This window comes from Drosophila suzukii, assembly GCF_043229965.1.
Source record: "Drosophila suzukii chromosome 2 unlocalized genomic scaffold, CBGP_Dsuzu_IsoJpt1.0 scf_2c, whole genome shotgun sequence".
Taxonomy (NCBI): Eukaryota; Metazoa; Arthropoda; class Insecta; order Diptera; family Drosophilidae; genus Drosophila; species Drosophila suzukii.
Window position 1 is genome coordinate 22,131,050 of NW_027255896.1, and position 21,504 is coordinate 22,152,553.

Here is a 21,504-nt window from a genome sequence, read left to right on the forward strand (position 1 = left end):
TGGTTAGCTCGCAGTTTTCGTCGATGTGAGTTCTATGCTTTAATTGATGTAAGATTTGTTTAATATTAATATCATTGTAGGGAGGAGGCAAAATGGTCGCCAGCTAAAGGAAAGCTCCAAAAGCCATCACTAGCCATTGTCAGGATGCCGGCTACTTCCTTCAGCACAAACAGAACAACCCCGTTCGGCTTCCACACCCTGAAGGTCATCTTGGCATATTGGGAATCGAGGCTGAACACCATTCCTCGGGAAGATGGTGCCGAGGTAGAGAACACAATGACTATGCTTTAGCTACTATTTAATATAACTAAAAAAACCCTGAACGTTCCAATTATTTTTATTTGAATTTAAAATTTAATTTTAATACCCTATTCACACAGAGGGGTTTCCGCTTCAGCGAATGTGTTTAGCAAGAGATATACACGTGCTAGAAAGAGAAGGGAAAGTTTTTTTGAGAAGGAAATGTATGTAAACGGCAAACTGCCGTTGGAGCATTCCAACTGCTAGGAGCCGAGTAATTTATTTCATCTTGAAAAGAAATATTAATATGATTTTTATTTAGGAAATTACTAATCTCAAGCTTTTGTCCTTCTCGGAAAGACCTATCACCTGTTGCACCGAAACGTTCATTGTTAATCTGAAAGGCTCATCCAAATTCTGAAATTGTTGCCTAAAATAAGGGATGTAGTCAAAAAATTCAGTAAGGTGTTATAAATACTTAAAAGTCCTTATTATAAAATTTCACCCTTGATCTTTCTGATCATTATACATTCTAGCGCTAAAATTGTATAAAGTTCTCTGTTGTTTTTTCTTTTTTTCGGTGCAACCGAATTTGCACGTCCTCTCCCTTCGGATACGGTTAGCAAGTCCGACCAGCTGTTAGCTCTAGGACTCTGAATGCGAACAAGGATCCGCTTAAAATTTCAACAGCTCTGCTGTGTGTTGAGGCTATTTTTTGACTTAAACGTATCAACGCACTTACCTACTTCAAATTGCAGAAGCACATATTTACAAGGTCAAGTAAGGGGGGTTTCTGCTCTAGCGACCAAATTTCGCTTCAGCGACAATATTATACATGATTTATTTAAAGAAGACGCCATTTGAAAACGCATCCACCTCCCAAAAATGGGACAAATTGTTGCTTAAAAAATGTTATGTCAAAGAATCGTATGTGAGTAAGATCTTATAAATACTTTAAAGGGTACAAACGGTTTTAAATTGTGAAAATTCTGGTGGTGTCACTGTTGGCCCACAATAGTTCCTATTTAATTTATACTACGGTTCCCTGAATGGAACTCTCATCCTTGACCATTTTACTAATAAAGCCTAGTACTCACATCGACGAAAACCGCCAGCTAATTATAGGAGTGCTCACTAGAAGAGGTAAATACGCGGCTAGCGCTTTTTGTCGGGTCTGTCTTTTAACGCGGTACTCAGATTAGCAAAGAAATCATCAGAAAAAATTCCAGATTTAGCGATTGAATTTCGATGAAGGCCGTTAGCCGCGGCCCAAAGAATAAGAAATTTAATATTTCGAGGGGTTCGTGCATAAGCGGTGTGGAATTTAAAATTTATAAATGGAAGGAAAACCCTTAAAACACATGCAGGAGGTTAACGCAGATGAAAAAGGACGCGTAGTCCAAGCTGTTGCCCATTATTGTGGGACTTCACCGACAGAAAGCAATATCACAACAGGACAAAACCGCAGAATAGTTGAATAGGTCGAGGAGATCCACTACAGAATCCCAGTCGGAAGGAACATGCCGAGTGGGACTTCGCTCCCAACGTCGACATCCTGCCGGGCGTGTCCTCGCAGAGAAAGTAAGTTCTGGTCAAAAGAATTTGGTTACGTTGCACTAATATCCTACTAGTACTAGTATCTTTTTAACAGAACCACCAGAACGATCTCCACTGGGGAATCACAGGACTTCACCTCCACCAGCTATTTGGCAGCTAAAGCGGAGATGGAGGACGCGCTGGATTCTATACGGAGGAGGAAAAAAGGGAGCCCGCTAAGGGACAGCTGGAGGAGCCATTGCCAGGATGCTGGGCGACTAACTGCAGCAACAGGCGGAACAACTCCGTTCCCAATCCGGCTCGCACTTCCTCAAGGTCCAATATGCCCATAGGGACTCGAAGCTGGACTACAGATGGTGCGGGAAAGGTGGCGAAGCATCCGTGAGACGAGAGGGAAGCCTTAAACTTATAATTTACATAGATAAAAATATTCGTTGAGCATTTGATTTATTATACCCGTTACTCGTAGAGTAAAAGGGTATACTAGATTCGTCGGAAAGTATGTAACAGGCAGAAGGAAGCGTTTCCGACCCCATAAAGTATATATATTCTTGACCAGGATCACTAGCCGAGTCGATCTAGCCATGTCCGTCTGTCCGTCTGTCTGTCCGGATGAACGCTGAGATCTCGGAAAAGATGAGAGCTAGGCTATTGAGACTTGGCGTACCGATTCCTGAGCTTCTTACGCAGCGCAAGTTTGTTTCAGTAGACTGCCACGCCCACTCTAACGCCCACAAACCGCCCAAAACTGTAACTCCTACAGTTTTGATGCTAGAGAGAAAAAACTGAAATGTATTGTTCTCATCAATACCTATCGATTGAATTAAAAAAAAGTTTGCCACGCCCACTTAAACGCCCACAAACCGCGAAAACCTGTGATGCCCACAATTTGCATGCTAGATAAAAACTTTTAACTGAAATGTATTGGTGTCGTCAATACCTATCGATTGATCCAAAAATAAATTTGCCACGCCCACTCTAACGCCCATAACGCTTAAATCTGTCTACCGCCGGTAGGTGGCGCATTTTAATCTCGCTTTGCTGCTTACATATCTACATTTCCCTTTGAGTAACGGGTATCTGATAGTCGAGGTACTCGACTATAGCGTTCTTCCAAAGACCATAGAATAACAAGATGCGTAACTAGGAGTAAAAAAATGTACACAGGCGGGCTCATTTTTGCAAAGCAACCCTTACACGTATAGGAATCTATTTTTAGAATGCCGTTGCTTTGCTTCCTTCTCTCTCCCTCTCTCTTGCTATCTCGCTCACGACACTCCGCGCTGTGAAAAAGTCAAAATCCAATTCTTGTCTCAATTGTCGATTCTTGAATTATGTTGACGAAAAGGAATCGATCTAGAAGACGCATTGCTCATGCGAGTTACAAGCGGGCTGTGGCGCTCTGCGTATGTTGGTGACCCGCGGATAATGGATTTGAGTTCCATGTTCGAGTCCACTCTCAGGCTGGATTCAACTTAATATTTTTTTTTATTTTTTTAGCTGTACTTTTAATTTTTTTTTTTTAATATTTCTGATAGATTTTTTTTTAGTTTTTTTAAATATATTTTTTGTTTTTTTATTTTTTTTTAGTTTTTTACAAATAGATTTTTTAGTTTTTTTTATTTATTTTTTGTTTTTTTTATTTTTTTAGTTTTTCCTATTTTTATACCCGTTACTCGTAGAGTAAAAGGGTATACTAGATTCGTCGGAAAGTATGTAACAGGCAGAAGGAAGCGTTTCCGACCCCATAAAGTATATATATTCTTGATCAGGATCACTAGCCGAGTCGATCTAGCCATGTCCGTCTGTCCGTCTGTCCGTCTGACCGTCTGTCCGTCTGTCCGTCTGTCTGTCCGGATGAACGCTGAGATCTCGGAAACTATGAGAGCTAGGCTATTGAGATTTGGCGTACAGATTCCTGAGCTTCTTACGCAGCGCAAGTTTGTTTCAGTAGACTGCCACGCCCACTCTAACGCCCACAAACCGCCCAAAACTGTAACTCCTACAGTTTTAATGCTAGATAGAAAATTTTAACTGAAATGTATTGTTCTCAACAATAACTATCGATTGACCTAAAAAAAAGTTTGCCACGCCCACTTAAACGCCCACAAACCGCGAAAACCTGTGACGCCCACAATTTGCATGCTGGATAAGAAATTTTAACTGAAATGTATTGGTGTCGTTCATACCTATCGATTGATCCAAAAATAAATTTTCCACGCCCACTCTAACGCCCATAACGCTTAAATCTGTCTACCGCCGGTAGGTGGCGCATTTTAATCTCGCTTTGCTGCTTGCATATCTCCATTTCCCTTTGAGTAACGGGTATCTGATAGTCGAGGTACTCGACTATAGCGTTCTTCCTTGTTTTTTTTAGTTTTTTTTATGTTATTTTAGATGTACCAACTTGGACTTTAGGAATAGATATATTTTATTTTGGGTAAATTACATATCAAAGTTTTTAATAAAATATCAAATAACAATAAAAACAGGAACACAATAAGCAATTCACTTTGAATCAAAGTGTGTACTCGAGAAAAGGATTTTTCATTATATTTTTAAGAATATGGTGAGTGCTTTCCATATAAATGCAAATGTTCGATAAATAGATTTGAGTTTTACTGTTCAAAGATCCCCAGATAATTATTTATTTATGACGCAGTATATTTAGCTTATCGCTACTTTTACATTTGTCTGGGGAGTCTAGCCACTTACAATGTTTGTACAGCAAAACTCTAATTAATTTATCATTTCTCCCTGTTTTAAAATAATCGCTTCACATATTTTGCCGGGGTTGAACTCCGACCTGCAATTCTCGCGGTTGAGCGACTAGACCCCTGGCCTACAGGCCTTTGACAACTTGCGTTAGTCAAATGCGACATTGAGCCCTTATTGCAGCAGACCACACGAAATGATTCACCAACACAACCAAAGAGCTTTACACGGACAACGCACACTAGCAAAATCGAAAATCCACATCGAAAATCCACACCAAAAATTTTGCCGTACATTCAGTTGTATGGCTGTTACGCATCTTGTTATTCTATGGTCTTTAATTCTTCCTTGTTTTTATTTATATTTCTTTGTGCACCAACAGACTCTTCATTTTTATGTTGCTCCAATTGATTTGTTTTACGTTTGGCAACAAGCCCAGCTGCTTGACATGTATGCCACATGTATTGCCAGTGAACTTTGAAAACTTCGGTCACACTACAAAGAATTAGGTTTTTCGACTAGTGAAACTCTTAGCCGATCTGAGTACTAGGCGTAAAGATATAGAAATCATTGGCCCATGAAAACTTTCCACATGCTAGCGCTGAAATTGTATTCAACTTGCGTTGTAATCCATTTAATTTTCAGGAAAATTACATTTTCGGCCCCTTCGCTTTCTTATTGTTTATGTCGATCAGCCGTTTTTGCTTCAAGGATTGCATGTGTGCAGAGGCTATAACTGTGCGTCGTTGTCTATTGTGGAGCTGTTAAACCATCTACTATAATACCTTTACTAACGATAGGTGGATGTGCAGCGGGTGTCATCAGTACCTACAGTAGCGTGATTAACAATAGTAAGAAAAAGTTAAAGGATAAAAATGGAATAGTTGTTTTTTTTTTTTCTCGAGGGTATCTATTATATATATGGCTCAGACTATCAATATCGGAAACATCGAGTGGAGGCACTATCGATGATCCTTACAGCTCTAGTCTTTGGTGGCCGGTAGATTAATTATGGGGTAACAAACTGTATAGAGACACCATTTGCTCTGCCGCTCTTCTTGAAGACTTTGCCAATGATGCCACCAAGGCAAAAAAAGGAAAATATCCCATGTTTTTAAATTTTCGATGTCACCTTGATATTTTTTCCTACGGTGAGTTTTATGCGAAATTATATATCTGCACCGCTCGCACTTACTGTTTTGCTTTTGAAATGAGTCTTCACCACTATTGCCGTTGCTTCGCACTAGTTGGGTGTGTTAAGAAGTCGAAGCTAGCTTCGAACTTGAACATGAATTGGCTCTCAGCTCTTGTTTGGGCAGAGCATATGGTGTCTCATTATGGTTAATTACTCTATGGATTAATATCTGTGGGAAGAAAATAAAGAGGTGTTTCACAATGTTTCATATTTCGTTAATTGCGCTATAATGTGTTCTGTGGGATAACATAACCACCCTTTTCCCATAGACTCCATTCTCTAGAGGCGGTTGGGATTTTAGAAAAATCTGACCCTCCGATTCCCAGAGTACCGCCACCATCGATACGAGCTGACCTAAACAGCTATGGCTGTGGGAAAAGGGTATAAGCAACTGCTTTCAAAGTCTTTTGCATGTTAAATGTCTCAGACTTTCGAAACGTGCCCCAGAACGATTCGGAGAATACTAAAAACAAATAAATCGAACCCAAATAAAAAAAGAGTGTAATGCTGCAGCTATAAAAAAAGCTAAGTTACTTTAATCCAAGGTAAATGCTAAGCAGAGATTGTGCTCGAACATAAAAGTGGCCAGAACTTTGTCCCAAAACCTGGGATAAATGTTTTTGTTTTTACGAAAATGAAAAAAATTAAATTCTATGACGTCTGCGACTTTAGGTAAAATACATATGTCAATTAAGTATAAGAGCTTTGAGTCAGGAGGTCAGTAGCGAGATTTGCACGTAGGGCTGACAGTGCATTTAAAAAAACAATTAAACTTTAACCACACGTACTCGTGTGACGACAGACTAATGGAAAAAAAAACAAATTACATTTGGATAAACGACAAAAAATTCAACGTTGTTGTTCGCTTGTTTCGCTCTAATTTGAAGGCAACAGCGGCACAAAGAGGAATCTGCGTGTGACTATGAGGGTTTACGCATGTGGCCACAGGCAAGCTTTGTATTCTTACATCAGAGGTGTTTGAACTGGCATTACAGCGGTGCTTTGTTAATACATAAATATTTAAAGAACAAAAACACAAAATTTGGGTTCCAATGCATTGATAATAACTTTTTGAAGCGTCTCCCCACTGTGCATATGGACAATGTACATTCATACACACATTCAAAATAATCATTTACTAAGAGAGTGACAAGTCAAAAGACACGATTCTTAAGATAACGGTTCATAAATGTTCTGTGTTCACCTTCTATATCATTTCTTTTTTAATACAAATAGCGTGGAACATTTTAATTTTTGTTCGCTTTGGTAAAAGAGCTATGGAGCTTGAAAACTAAATGCGTTTATCTCGAAATGCTGTTTCTTGAAAAAGAGCGATGAGCATCTACAAGGTCTTTAGTTCATTAGGCAAGAGATAAAACAATGCCATGACGAAAAATTCAGTTTGGTTGTCAATGTTTAGTCGGGTTATGAATAGTAGCTATTCAAACTTGAATTACCAATCATAAGTATTTTCTTTCCCTTCATAATAATTTGTAAATCCGATTCTGTTCTCGGTCCGTTGTAAGTTGGATGTACAGTGATGGTCCTAGTGAGCAACGAATGGCTGACAAATAATGATCACCAGAAACCAAGCCCAGCATCGCCGACTACAGCACCAGTAGCAGTCGGAGCCATAGCATTGAGCAACATAACGGATATAGACACGGAACTTCCTGAGACGACCAAACCTGAAACCGGGGGAGGACTATCGACTATCAAGCGAAAGAAGGCCCAGTACGCCGCAAGCATGGAAGCTGGAAAAAAATTTGAGCAGGACCAACTTTTCCAGATAATGGATATGAACGAACTCATTGCGACTGGCAGAAACAATGAGGAGGCGATTGAGAATCAGGAAAATAACAACATGCAAGTCTGTTACTCTAATACAAATACATTGCAGGGTGTATCCAGTCTCGACCGTCGTGCGACTGCGCAGATGCCAGCTGCTGTCTCGCAGCAGGTGCTTAACTTGGCCATGAAGTCCGTGCTGAATGCAAACAATTCCGGGGTCGGTGTTGGAGTAACAAGTGTTAGCAGTCTGTTAAGTTCCCTGGGCGCACTAAACAGTAGTGCTTTACAATTGGAACAGGCGAAGGATTGTGGCACTTTGCTGGTCGCTTCGGTTGATTCAACGGCCCCTGTCGACTTAATCAAAACATTGGAGTCGGCCACAACTTCAAGCACGGGTGATGCAAAAATAGTTTTACAGTGCGAGGCCAAGTCGCATAAATTCGACACAAGATCCATACCTTTGCAGCCGAACAAGGATTGCAAGGTAGGCCGCCTTATAGCCAAAAGCAAGGCGAGTGAAGGAAACGCGATTTTTGACTGTAAGGTTTTATCAAGAAACCACGCAATGCTGTGGTACACTCCGGACGGTCGTTTCTGGGTCAAAGATACAAAATCTAGCAACGGTACCTTTATCAACGACAACAAGCTGGGTAATGATCCGGCAGAACTTCATTCCGGGGACACCGTCAAGTTCGGAGTTGAAGTGATTGAGAACTCTCGGCAGGAGGTGCACGGCTGTATTATTGCCCGTGTCTCCCTCTTTCTACCAGATGGCCGAGAGGCTATTTCGATAGACGCGGGTCAGATGCTGTTGTCCGGGCATAACCGAATTAGCTTTGACGAAATTCAACGCCTAAATTCCTTCCTTCAGGAGGCTGCGCAGCGAGAGAAGACGTTGAAGGCTAAGTTAAGCAGCTTACAAAGCGTTCTTGATACCACCCGAAAGAACTCTGCGTTGTGCTGGCAGAGTATGATAACTGAAGACCAGTTATTACACAAGATCAACTTATTGGAAAAGAAGCTGCAGGTGATGGAAAAGAACGTTCCAGAGAATGCACTTCGAAACGAGGTATGTCAAACAGGTTTGTTGTGATCAGATCGTTGATACTTTTTCTTTGTTAATCGTAGATTGTGAAGCTTCTTGAGGATAAAACCGCATACCAGTTGACTGCCAAAGAGGCCCTGCGAAAGGTTTACCAGGAACGGTGCGATGCTATCCAAATGCTCTCTAAGATGGAAATGGCCTACGCCACCTCAGAAAACGAGTGCGGCATATTGCGTGCTCAAGTCTTAACATCGAAGCAGACAATGCAGGACTTTAATGCTCGGTTAGAGCAACTTCAGCAGGAGTACACGGAGTACAAGCAGGAATCATTGCGGCAGCAACAAGAGGCTAAGGAACAGGAAGATCACAATTTGGAGCTCCTTAAGGAGAAGCTGATTACACAAGAGCACGAAGTTGAGGAACTTCGTCTACAGGTTACTCAGCTCCAACAGTTCCTTGCCGAGCATGATAGTGAACAATTGAAGGAGAAAGATGTCTTGAATCAATTAGATGCAATCTTACCCAACGATGACGAATATAATAACAAAGGTCACGGGCCGGACGGAAAAGAGAATCAAAAAAGTTATATTCAGAATCGTTTGTCTGCAACACAGGATCATTTAATAATGGACCTCGATCAGCATACAGCAGAGTCAGCAACACAAAAGGTAACTATTTAAAAGTCTGTTTATAATTTATAATTCATAAATTCCCATATCATTACAGGATAAGCTGAAATTAAGTGAATTAGACTTGGAAAAAATCATATGCAATTCAAGCGTCATAAAGTTGCTAAAGAATTCTGATCTTTGCAAAAGCGAAGACGGCTCAGCAGTGTTGAAAGCCATTTTTAGCGATGACGATGAAGATTCCGAATGCGGAATTAAGGAGGGAAATGGAAAAATGCAAGCTTCAAATGTTGGAACAGATTTAGTTCTAAGCGGGTTCGATTCGGGTATCAAGCGCGAGACAGCAGAAACCGTAGAAGAGTTTGTCCGAAATTATTCAAGGGATGAACGACTCAATGGAATTAATGAAATGTTTGAGAAATCGGCTGCAAAGAGCTCCTCGGCTCACAAATTAGAAAGCCAGAACACGCTTGTGCGCGTTGAGGAAAATCTTTATAATCCATCTGACTTTCCCACAGAGTACGCCCTAGAAATGCTACAGGAGGAATGTCATACATACAAGAGAAAGACGGAGCACTTGACTGTTGAAAATCACTCCATGCGCGAGCAGATCGATCTCCTAAGGAAGCAGCTACAGCAAGAGGTTACGCACGATGCAAAAACAAAGTTGGAGGAACTCAGAAATGAAAAAAGGCAAGACGATAGCCAAAATAACACAGAGAATGACTGGAAGGAGGACATGGCAGCCATGAATAACTCGCAAGTGGATCAGGAGGAGGAACTTATTGTTTACAAGGAACGACTTGAGCATTCGGAGCGTAACAACTTGGAGCTTCGTAAAGAAATATCGGCTCTGCACCTTGATCAGCAGCACATTCCACCTATAAAACAAGTGCTACTGCACCGTGTTTTACCTCTTGGCTGTGTCGCCATTGCTCTTCTCATCTATTTATTTTACAACCAAATTTGAGTTGTAAAATTTTTCAACAATTCACTTATAAAAATTAACAAATTAACTCGCAAGCGAAAAGCTATTGTAGCGATTTGAATGATAGTACACATCGAAATGGCAGTATATTCAGAAAATAGTCATGTTCTCATCAAGCTTTATTATATTTTCCTTTCCTTGTTTTCAAATTGACACCGAGTGTAAAATTAAAGTCGTAATTTTGAACTACAAAAATTTTACCTGAAGGCGGCAATCTTAGCAAATTTAGGTATTCTTGCGTGAATAAGCTCGACCACTTATACAGCTTTATGTAAGAAACTGCAGTCAAAACTACAAAATATATTATTCAGCTCATTTATGTTTATGCTTAATATTAATTTACGTATTTATCTGTTTTAGTTAAATTATCGAACAAATCAGAATATTTCAAAATAGTTAAACCAATTTAAGTAAATGGTGAAAAATAACCATCACATTCTTTTCATTTGAATTAAATAATTCAACGATGGGTGATATAAGAAAGGAATCATGATCTGCTCGCAGTAGAGCTGGGAAAAAATCGATTCTCAGTGCATCGATTCATTTCCATCTTTTGAAAAAACATCGATTAAATGAAAAAAGCCTACTTTTCTTTTATTTATTGATTAATTTAATAAATAAATTGTTCATATTAGGAGAACAAATATATGAAAATACATTTCTATAAAAAAAATAACAAAAAAAAAATTTGTTTACGAAGCGAAAATTAATTCAACTTCAGTTTAATATTAATGAATCCAACATATTAGAGAACAAAAAAATATGAAAATACATTTCTATGAATTAAATAACATAAGCAAAAGAAAAATTTGTTCACGACTAACATGTATATTTTATAGGCTTCGATATTGGTGATACTTTACTGGACATATGTATGTTTGTACATATGGATAAACCTGCAAAATTCCAAGCTCTAACTTCGCGAAACACGTCGATGTTTAGAAATCGAATGCATCGACCCGAAAAAAAAATCCATGTAATCGATGTTGACAATTGATTAATTCTGGCTCAGCCCAAAACTGTTTTTGCTTTTTTCGGTTACCAAATAATGGATCGTGTAAAAATAACTTTTCGCTAAGGACTAACTAACTTTGGAAAACTCCATCAACCGCCGTGTAGAGTGGAGATAAAGAACACATTGTCATTGGGCTGCAGCTCATAGTCTAGTTCACCCTGGAAATTTATTTATATAGAAAAATATTCTTTAAATTTCCTGATTTTAACTAACCAGGAGTTCCCAGTCTGTGTCATATATAAGGACCAAAATTCCAGATCGTCTGCAAGGAACAATTTTGAACAAGTAATTGTAAACGGTAATAATTTTAAACTTACACGGTGTCTCCTTGAAGAAAGAGTTCTGGTCGTTCTGTTAAAATATTGGCATGCATCCACTTCAGCAGGTTGACAATAGTCCCTTAAAAAATATATTATTGAATTAAAAATTATTAAAATTTCCCAGAACGATTTGAGAACTTACATTTTTGACTACTATATAAGGATAGTTGAGGTCGTTTGATATAACGGCCCGTTTAAAAATAATAAACAAACGTAGTTCTTTTTGTTAAGCGTTTGAAAAAGTATTTAAACTTTTATCAACAACTCAAAACAACATACTTAAACTTACTAACCATTATATTAAAAGTAAGTAATGATGGAAAGTTCCAATGAAAAGCCACTTGCCTCCGGTGCGGGCATTGAATTCGTGCTCGATATGATCTCCATTGATGCCGAGGACCGACAAACTTTCGAGGAAGATGCACATCATCAAGGAGAAGATTACTATATAAGCCGTCGGAAGATTCAGGACTGGTTACGCGACAACGTCAGCGAAGTAATTCCGGTAATAAAGTACATAAACTGCGAAGGCGGGCGAACCTACGAGCTGAAAAGCATAAGCGGAGGGCATGTAGCCCACACCATTAAGGATGTATGCTTATCCAATCCCACTCAAAGATCTGCTTCGACTTTGTGTCAGCTTTCAAATTTTTGGCATCAGAGTGGCTCCATGTTTTTCCCCAAAACCCGAATGAGGATCGCAGCTGGTACGCCGTGCCCTGTAAAATCCGAACTCCCAATGTTCCGGATGATCCACATTCTTTCATCGTCTGTGCTCCTCACTGGAAGCGAATGGTCCTGAGCAAGAAGCAGAACCTCAAGGGCGGATTGCGGCTAATGAAAGCTTTAGGGGATGCCAATGATATGCCAATGATCTCCAGTTACACAATCAAGAGTCTCTTCTTGAAAAAAAGAATGATAAGATATAATCAATCGCCAGGACTATTTCTAATTTGAGTAAGTGCTCTTGACTACTAGAGTTGAACTTTTATATTTATGCTTTTAAATCAGGCGATTCTCCTTATGACAAAGTTCCTACGGAGGGGATTTCTTCCGTTTTACTTGGTGCAGGATGCTAACGTTTTGGAGTACTTTGGCCAGGAACAAAGAAGGGATTATGTTCGAAAACTATACCGAATCGTAAGGCGACTCATAATGTGTCGGGATATGAAACGCAAGAGTCCAGATAATATGCAGTTTATTTTTGGAATGCAGTACTGATGACGAAGTTTGTTATATTGCCATATCTAGTTTGTTTTCTAAGAAACCAGAAGATATTTCAAATGTTCTAATGTTATCATCGAATTCTTTCAGTTCTAGCTCTCAGAACCCATATATATTTAACTTTTCTATGTAGAAGAGGTTCCCTTAAGTGTCAGTAAATTTTCTTTTGCTTTTGTCGGCTTTTGGAAGAGTGAGCTCAGATTCAATTGGAAATCAATGGATTTGTGTATCCCAAGATTTTAACATAGTGCTCGGGATCGTCAGAAAAGGCGGGATCCACGAAAAGGCGTCGCTTGTTGACCAGAAAAGAGGTAAACATGCCGGGAACCTCTGGAACAACCACATCGTTGGGTCGGAACTTCGTCTGGAGAAGAAATGCCATATTAGCTGGAGATGTTAGCCATTACCACCCATGTTCCCACCTTGATTTTTTGCAGAAGTAGGCTAAATTGTAGTGGCTGTGTTCTCCTCCGTTTGGGGATTATAGTGCAGTTCCGTCACATAGTTCTTGGTGATGAAGTGCAGCAGCAGTGGGGTGACAAAGGTGAAGAACTCACCGACGGTGCAAAGAGGATCTGGAGAGGATTAGGAAGTCTTCAACCGAGGAAAGGAGTTGAAGATCAGACAAAAAAGGCAAAACAAAAAATACAACAGGCAATGTGAGGCCTTTGAAAGAAGATATAAAAACAAGTTAGATTACATTCATTAAATTTCTGCGGCTAAGTTAAGAAGAAAATTTCTTCCGTGCCCCGGATCCTAAAATTCACGAAACGAGGATGAGAATCGTGAAGCCATAATTCAACCCCCGAAAATATAGATCTTACAAAAGAAAATAGTCGATCGCATCGTCTATTAAATAGCCGCTTAACACTCTGCGTAAGGGAGTGCGAGAGGGATGGAGACATGCTTAAAGCCACTCTGCATTTTTCAGTAACACACGTAGCCTATAGCGCAACCTATCTTCTCCTATAGCGCTACCTGGCCTTTGATCTGTTTGACAATGAATGCACTGGCTACATTGATGTCAAAGAGCTAAAGGTGGCCATTAGAGCTCTGGGCCTTGAGCCCAAAAAGGATGAAATCAAGCGAATGATCGCCGAGATTGACAAGGACTGCAGCGGACGGATTGTGTTTAATGACTTTCTATACCTGATGACTATGAAGATGGCTGAAAAGGACACTAAGGAGGAGACTATGATGACGACGAGACAGGAAAAATGTCCTTTAGGAATCTGAAAAGGTTTCTAAGGATCATAAAAAAGACCAGTTTGTATTGCAGATCCACCCAATAAAAATGTATAAGCTTAATCAAAATTATTTTTTTTCTTTAAATCAAAGCAACCCAGTCGTAAGTTGCGGATCGTGTTTTAAAACAACATAGTTCTGGGTCGTACCTTTTTTACGCAAAACAGCACGCATGCAAATTTTCCAAGGCAAATGTGCGTGCTGGGTGCATTCTATTGCGGTGCCTTCTAGAAGTGTTTCAGAATAATGCATCCAGAAGCATGCCCAAACACCCGTTTCGGGAACGTATTCCGAAAGAAATAGTTCTGGGTCGTATCTTTTTTACGCAAAACAGCACGCATGCAAATTTACCCAGCAAAATGTGCGTGCTGGGGGCAGTCTTTTGGGTGCCATCTGGGTGTATTTCAATATAGTGCATCCAGGTGCATTTTAGTGGGAATGTAAAAAAACCAAACTCAAACCCGAAGGTTGCCGATGCGCATTTTTTTACAATCGTCTTTTTTCGGAACTGTTCTCTTGACAAACAAATAATAAAGACAAAGGGAACATGCAAGGAAGCGAGCGGTTTTTCTTGTCTCTTGCATTTCTCGTCAGTTGCATTTTTAGTTCTGAAAAGTGAAGTTCGTGCCACGTGTTTTGAAAAAGTGTGTTGCTTTCTGCCACCAATTTTACATCAATATTTTCACAGGTAAGTAAAGTGTAGATGAACACAATAAAATAACACAGTACATGTACACTGAACATTCAAACTAAAAACATATTAAACAAATAAAATAATAACTATTTGTTTGTAAATTGTACATACAAAATAAAAATAATGTATATTTGTAATGTATATACACATATTTCAAAATATATTATATTCAATTTGCTTTATATTTTTCAGAACCGCAAAAAATGAATGGGCACACCAAGGACTGAACTGCGTAAATGACAGAGTTACTTTAATCGTTTCTTTAAGTTAATATAATAAAGTCAATAATAAAAGTCAATAAATAAAAGGTAAATATACGAATAAATAAGAAAAACGCATTTTTTAATCATATGCCCATACATTTTATCAGAAGCGTTGGCCAAGGACTCCGAGGACCCGGACTCATGTTTGAGAAAGGCGATGACGAACGTGAAAAACAAACTAACAAAACAAAAAATTAAAAATACACTTGGCCCTCGCTTAGCATCCTCGTGTTAAGCGAGAAATCCTCGAGTTAAGCGAAATCGTGTTAAGCGAAACATGGATTCAGTACAAAATACGGGGTTTCGTTCTTAGAATCAATCAATCAATCAAACTTGGTCTGTTTTTATTAAAGTTTCTTTTAATAAATGCATAACATTCAAACTTTCAAAATTAAAAGTTGGTATTAAATTAAAAAAGTTTCTTCAAATAATTAATTAACAGGTTAAACTTTAAAGGAACTTTAAAATGTTAAAAAGTAAGGAGATCATATGTTTCTAACCATATCCAATTTGAAATGCATTTGGTGGCATTGATAGTTTAAGCCAGTTTGTTTTAACATGTTTTCTTTTTTGGTGGCTCCTTATCAAAAATATCAGTTTTTTTCGTGTAAGAAGGAGGTTTTTAGCGTGTTAAAAGGGGGATGGGAGCAAATTTGTAACCGTGTAAGACCGAGTTCGTGCTAAAAGAGTCCGTGCTAAGCGAGGGCCAACAATTGTCCCTTAATTGAAAATCTGAATAATTCGATCTAATTAAAATGAATTTAAATTACTAATACATACATCTATACCTAATCATTGAACGCTGCTCTGCCGGCGTCTCTGGCGGCGCAGCTACACTCTCAGTAGCTGTACAAGGTATTGTAATAGAGTTAAGAATTCATTGAATGAATATATATATATCACATGGCGACCGTGACTTGGTGGATCGGAATGCATCCACGGACATAGGACCAGGAAACATCCGCCGTCTACAGCTCAACTCGCGATTAGAAGATTAGCGCGGAAGACGAGAATGGTCCAAACTGAATAAAAGTTAACGGAAATCAACAGGATCGGCACGACGGCTTGGATGAAAAAAAATAAAAAAGTCAGAGTGAGTAGAGTGTGAGGGATGGGGTAGATGCGGAGGTGTCGAACAAAAAAATTAGGAAAAGAGTTGCGCACAAAAAGTGGCAACTCTATACAAACACACCACCTTCCGCGTGGGCAACAACCCTAAAAATAACATGCAGAGCTTGATCATTTAAAATTAAGTCTCAAATATAAGCGCCACATATCACAACTCACTCAGCAAAAATGAAAATTATAAAAGAACGAATTTTATTAAAACATTCAAAAACATGTGCCTCAACGACCAGCCGATTGCCCTGGACCACTGGAAAGCATACACTGTAACCACACATGTGCGATGACCGGCACCGGTACCGCCTGAGCCCAGAAAAGTAATAGTACAGGTAAATTCAATCAAAGTAATGAGATAAGTTATATAAGCACAATGGGATTGATCGATACGAAAACAGTGAGCTCCACTGCAAACGTGATTAATAAAATAGAATGGACAAATATCGATCCCCATTTAACAAATATATTGTTATTGATAATTGTCATAATTTTGTGCGGATATATACTTTATAAAGCATACCTGTTACACAATAGGTGTATAACAAAAAGGGCCCTAAGCCATGGAAACGATCTAAATAAGATCTAAATGCATACGCACAACATTATGATAATTATAACAAAAATATATATTCAAAGATCTTGACATAAATATAGTGACGTGCCTGCACTGCGATTTCTCAACGGCCACCAGTTGAAAGATCGAAACCGTTTATAAATAAACAGAATCGCCAATTTCGGCTTTGATTAAAAACGATACAGAAGCTCGAGATCCCGCATTGCAAACAAAAAAAGAAAATTGATTAAGTCCGAACGTCAACAATGACGTAATTCAATAAACGTAAAAATCCAATAAGATCGCAAAATCCAATAAGACCGAATTATGTAAACATAAACAAAGAAGTGACGATCGCATCATCCACCTGCGATTGCGTCACCTAGAGCATGCACTAACAGTAAATTCTAAGACGCAAGCCGAGGTTTCATTCTAACCAATTCTCTAACATACAATTAGTCTTTTTCCAACGTTCTAATAAAAAATAACCAACGAATATAAAAAATCTTCTAAAATTTTTATTCGGGCGAAGAACGACTCATGTAAATGGCGCAGTCGGTAGGATCTCTTTAAAAAATATCCTTGCGAAAAAAAAACAAAGTCGGGAGCTTACTGATCAATTAAAAGGATATTTCTTAACTACTAGGATATCCAGATCAGCGCGTGGAATTGCCCACAAGTAAGCAATTTATTCGACTAGCTCGGAAGTGCAACTAAGAGATCCGCAAAAGAACCTAAGTGCAAATTAAAGGCACTGAACAAATATTATAATAAATTAAACTTCAATCGACTACTGAATAAATCCAATTTGGTCAGTAATAAAGTTGAGTGGAATTTAATTAAACACAACAAAACGGACCAAGAACCACCAGCTCAAGGGCAACCACAAATTGGTGTGGCACCCAACCCATTGACGGAGCAAAACTTAAATCAACTTTTGTCCCAGATCCGGAATATTCCAACGTTTGAAGGAGATCCATCTACCCTAGGAACCTTTGTCAGAAGAGTTAACTACCTTTTGCGTCTGTATCCTACAACCCATGATCGACATACAAGCGTTATATTTGGAGCAATTGAACTTCAAATCACCGGTGATGCCCAGAGGATTCTGCAAGTTCTACAAGTCAACAACTGGCCAGATCTTAGAGCAGCCCTAGTCGACGAGTACAAAACGCAAACACCTGTGGAGGAACTATTAAGGCGATTATACTATACTAATTTTCAAGGTAATCTAAGAAAATTTTGTAACGAGATCGAGATTAAGCAGTTACTTATAAGCAACAAATTAGAACTTGAAGGAAATCCAAATTAATTAATATTGTACACAGAAGCAATGTTTAGGACTACAAAAAACCTAATACAACGAAAATTACCTGACAGAATTTGTATGACATTAGCAAGAAGCGATATTTCAACAGTACTTAAACTGAAACAAGCGGCTCAGCAAGAAGGGCTAATAAAATGAAAATTTAAAACATTATAACATCAATACTAATAAAATTCAAAAGCATGATCAAACAAATTATACACGTAACCCCTACCCTTACACTAATTTGTACAACACCCAGCTCTTTCAATTCAACCACACCACAACCAACCCCAAAGAATGGTTCCACAAAATTATAGGTTCCAATCGAATAACAGAAATAATACTTTTGACCAAAATAGGGGAAGTTACCAAGAGTTTCGAAGAAATTTAATTCAGGGACAGCAAAATAATACAATGAATCAAAGCCAACAGCCAAGTGGACCATCGGGCTCAGTACCCAACCAATCACAAAAGAGAGTTAGAGAAAGTAATAGTGGACACTCAAGAATGCAAGTAGACGAAAATTATCAACAAAATAAGCAGTACAAAGAAGATGTTTATAATGAAAATGAAAATTTTCCAATGCAAGCCTCGGACCAATTACGTACATAGAAATAACTATAAATAATCATAATTATCGTTGCCTCGTCGATACCGGTTCATCAATTAACTTAATGAAAAAGAATTTTCTCAACGGGAGCATACATAAAGATCCGACAATTATACGGACTATGACAGGGCATTATGAACTAAATGAATTTGAAAAAGTTGCACCTAATAGTTTATTTACTCAAGAACAAATATTTTATAATCACGACTTTTCTTCCAATTATGACATACTACTAGGACTATTAGTGGGCGCATTTTTTTACACAAAAACATTAGTTTGAAAAATCCAACACATATAAATGATTTTGAGGCATTGCTAAAATCTAAAAATGATACTGATGAAATAAATTATGCTGTTCAAAATGAATTAGCAGAGGGAAAAAGTTATAGCTTAGAACACTTAAATGAAGAAGAAAAAGTTAAATTATTAAAATTAATTAACCAATATAAATGCATTCAATATCGTGATGGTGAAAATTTGACCTTTACGAATGTTGTTAAGCATGAAATAAAAACTCATCATGAAAATCCAATTTATAAAAAACCGTATGGGTATCCTTTTTCATTTGAAAAAGAAGTTGAGTCTCAAATACAGGATATGTTAAAGCAAGGAATAAATAGGCACAGCCAATCACCTTATTGCAGTCCATTGTGGATAGTACCAAAAAAGAAAGATGCTTCAGGTAAACAAAAATTTAGACTTGTAGTAGACTATAGGGGCTTAAATGAGATCACTATTAGTGATAAATTTCCCATTCCCAATATGGACGAAATACTAGGCAAGCTAGGACGGTGTCAATATTTTACCACCATTGATTTGGCTAAAGGTTTCCACCAGATCGAAATGGACCAAAATTCCATAAACAAAACAGCGTTTTCCACAAAGTACGGACACTACGAGTACACACGAATGCCATTTGGATTAAAAAATGCACCTGCAACTTTTCAGCGATGCATGAACAATGTCCTTCGTGAATTAATAAACAAGCATTGCCTTGTATACTTGGACGATATAATTGTTTTCTCTACGTCCCTTGACGAACACCTTACTTCATTAAAAATTGTTTTTGAAAAACTTAAAAACGCTAATCTAAAATTACAACTAGACAAATGTGAATTTTTGAAAAAAGAAACAGAATTTTTGGGACACATAGTTGGACCAAACGGTGTAATGCCAAATCCAGAAAAAGTTAAGGCAATCAATAAATTTCCCATTCACAAAACTCAAAAAGAAATAAAATCATTTCTTGGTCTTTGCGGTTATTACAGAAAATTCATTCCAAACTTCGCAGACATTTCAAAACCTTTAACTAAATGTTTAAAAGCTGGTTCTAAAGTGACATTCAAAGATGATACATTTATTGCAGCATTCAATAAATTAAAACAACTAATCATAAACAATCCCATACTGATTTGTCCAGACTTTGGAAAAAGGTTTCAATTAACTACTGATGCTAGCAACTTTGCATTAGGAGCAGTTCTTTCTCAATCAGTTACATTAGTAGGACTCTAAATGCACATGAAGAAAACTATAGTACAATTGAAAAAGAATTATTAGCTATAGTATGGGCAACAAAAACCTTAAGACCCTATTTATTCGGAAGAAGATTTGAGATATTAAGTGACCATAAGCCGTTAGTCTGGCTAAACAATATCAAAGAACCTAATATGAAACTGCAAAGATGGAAGATAAGGTTAGGAGAATATGACTTCGAAATAAAATATTTAGAAGGAAAGCAAAATCACGTAGCCGATGCATTGTCAAAAATCAAAATTAACGAAGTATACTATGGCAGTAACAAAGCAACAGCACATAGCGCTAAAGAAGATAATGAAAATTTAATAACAATTACTGAACAACCAATCAATCATTTCGCAAGACAGGTAGAAATGATTCGAAGCAATACAGAAGGTGAAGAAAGTGAAAATTATTTTAAGAAAGTCAAGATTAAAATAATGTTTAATGAATTAAACATCGAAAAAGCTAAGCAAATATTAATAAAACATTTTTGTACCAAGTCAAGTGCACTTTTCATCGAACACGACTCTGATTTTGAAATCATTCAAGAAGCTTGTAAACAGGTTATGAACACTACTACAAAAATTGTAAGAGCAGTAATTAAATTACAGGACAAAAACTTACGCTGAATTTAAAGAAATTATTGTTAGCAACCACGAAAAACTATTGCACCCAGGAATTGAAAAAATGGTAAGGCTTTTCAAAGAAACCTATTATTATCCCGACTACCGGAATTTAATTCAGAATTTAATTAATGAGTGTAATGTTTGTAACCAATCAAAAACCGAACATAGAAAAACATCGCTTTTATTAAAAACAACTCCAGAAACAGAATTTTGTAGGGAAATTTACGTCGCAGATATTTACACGATCAAAAATAAAAACAAGGAAGAACGCTATAGTCGAGTACCTCGACTATCAGATACCCGTTACTCAAAGGGAAATGGAGATATGCAAGCAGCAAAGCGAAATTAAAATGCGCCACCTACCGGCGGTAGACAGAATTAAGCGTTATGAGCGTTAGAGTAAGCGTGGCAAATTTATTTTTGGATCAATCGATAGGTAGTGACGACACCAATACATTTCAGTTAAAATTTTTCATCTAGCATCCAAATTGTGGGCGTCACAGGTTTTCGCGGTTTGTGGGCGTTTAAGTGGGCGTGGCAAACTTTTTTTTAGGTCAATCGATAGGTATTGATGAGAACAATACATTTCAGTTAAAATTTTCTATCTAGCATCAAAACTGTAGGAGTTTCAGTTTTGGGCGGTTTGTGGGCGTTAGAGTGGGCGTGGCAGTCTACTGAAACAAACTTGCGCTGCGTAAGAAGCTCAGGAATCTGTACGCCAAATCTCAATAGCCTAACTCTCATAGTTTCCGAGATCTCAGCGTTCATCCGGACAGACAGACGGACAGACGGACAGACGGTCAGACGGTCAGACGGACAGACGGACAGACAGACATGGCTAGATC

At 38.1% G+C, this 21,504-nt stretch overlaps 2 protein-coding genes and 2 pseudogenes across 3 annotated transcripts; 3 read left to right on the forward strand and 1 right to left on the reverse strand.

Annotated features, from left to right (window-relative positions):
• Positions 1 to 6,096: 6,096 nt before the first annotated feature.
• On the forward strand, positions 6,097 to 10,588 carry Slmap (Sarcolemma associated protein). 2 transcript variants are annotated; one of them, XM_070998724.1, is made up of 4 exons: positions 6,097 to 6,252; positions 7,234 to 8,567; positions 8,627 to 9,211; positions 9,270 to 10,588. In XM_070998724.1, exons 2-4 carry the CDS (start codon positions 7,248 to 7,250, stop codon positions 10,140 to 10,142), a joined length of 2,778 nt encoding a protein of 925 aa, XP_070854825.1. In that variant the 5' UTR covers positions 6,097 to 6,252; positions 7,234 to 7,247; the 3' UTR covers positions 10,143 to 10,588. The 2 variants fall into 2 exon arrangements, with proteins under 2 accessions (XP_070854825.1, XP_070854824.1); XM_070998723.1 differs by having other exon boundaries at positions 6,189 to 6,379.
• Positions 10,589 to 11,518: 930 nt separating this feature from the next.
• LOC139354351 (transmembrane protein 70 homolog, mitochondrial-like) lies at positions 11,519 to 13,565 on the reverse strand (annotated as a pseudogene).
• LOC139354350 (cyclic GMP-AMP synthase-like receptor) lies at positions 11,812 to 12,452 on the forward strand. Its single transcript, XM_070998576.1, has 2 exons — positions 11,812 to 12,000; positions 12,114 to 12,452. The coding sequence occupies exons 1-2, from the start codon at positions 11,812 to 11,814 to the stop codon at positions 12,450 to 12,452; spliced, it is 528 nt and encodes a 175-aa protein (XP_070854677.1).
• A 57-nt stretch (positions 13,566 to 13,622) lies between the features above and the next one.
• LOC139354352 (centrin-1-like) lies at positions 13,623 to 20,652 on the forward strand (annotated as a pseudogene).
• The last annotated feature ends 852 nt before the right edge of the window (positions 20,653 to 21,504 follow it).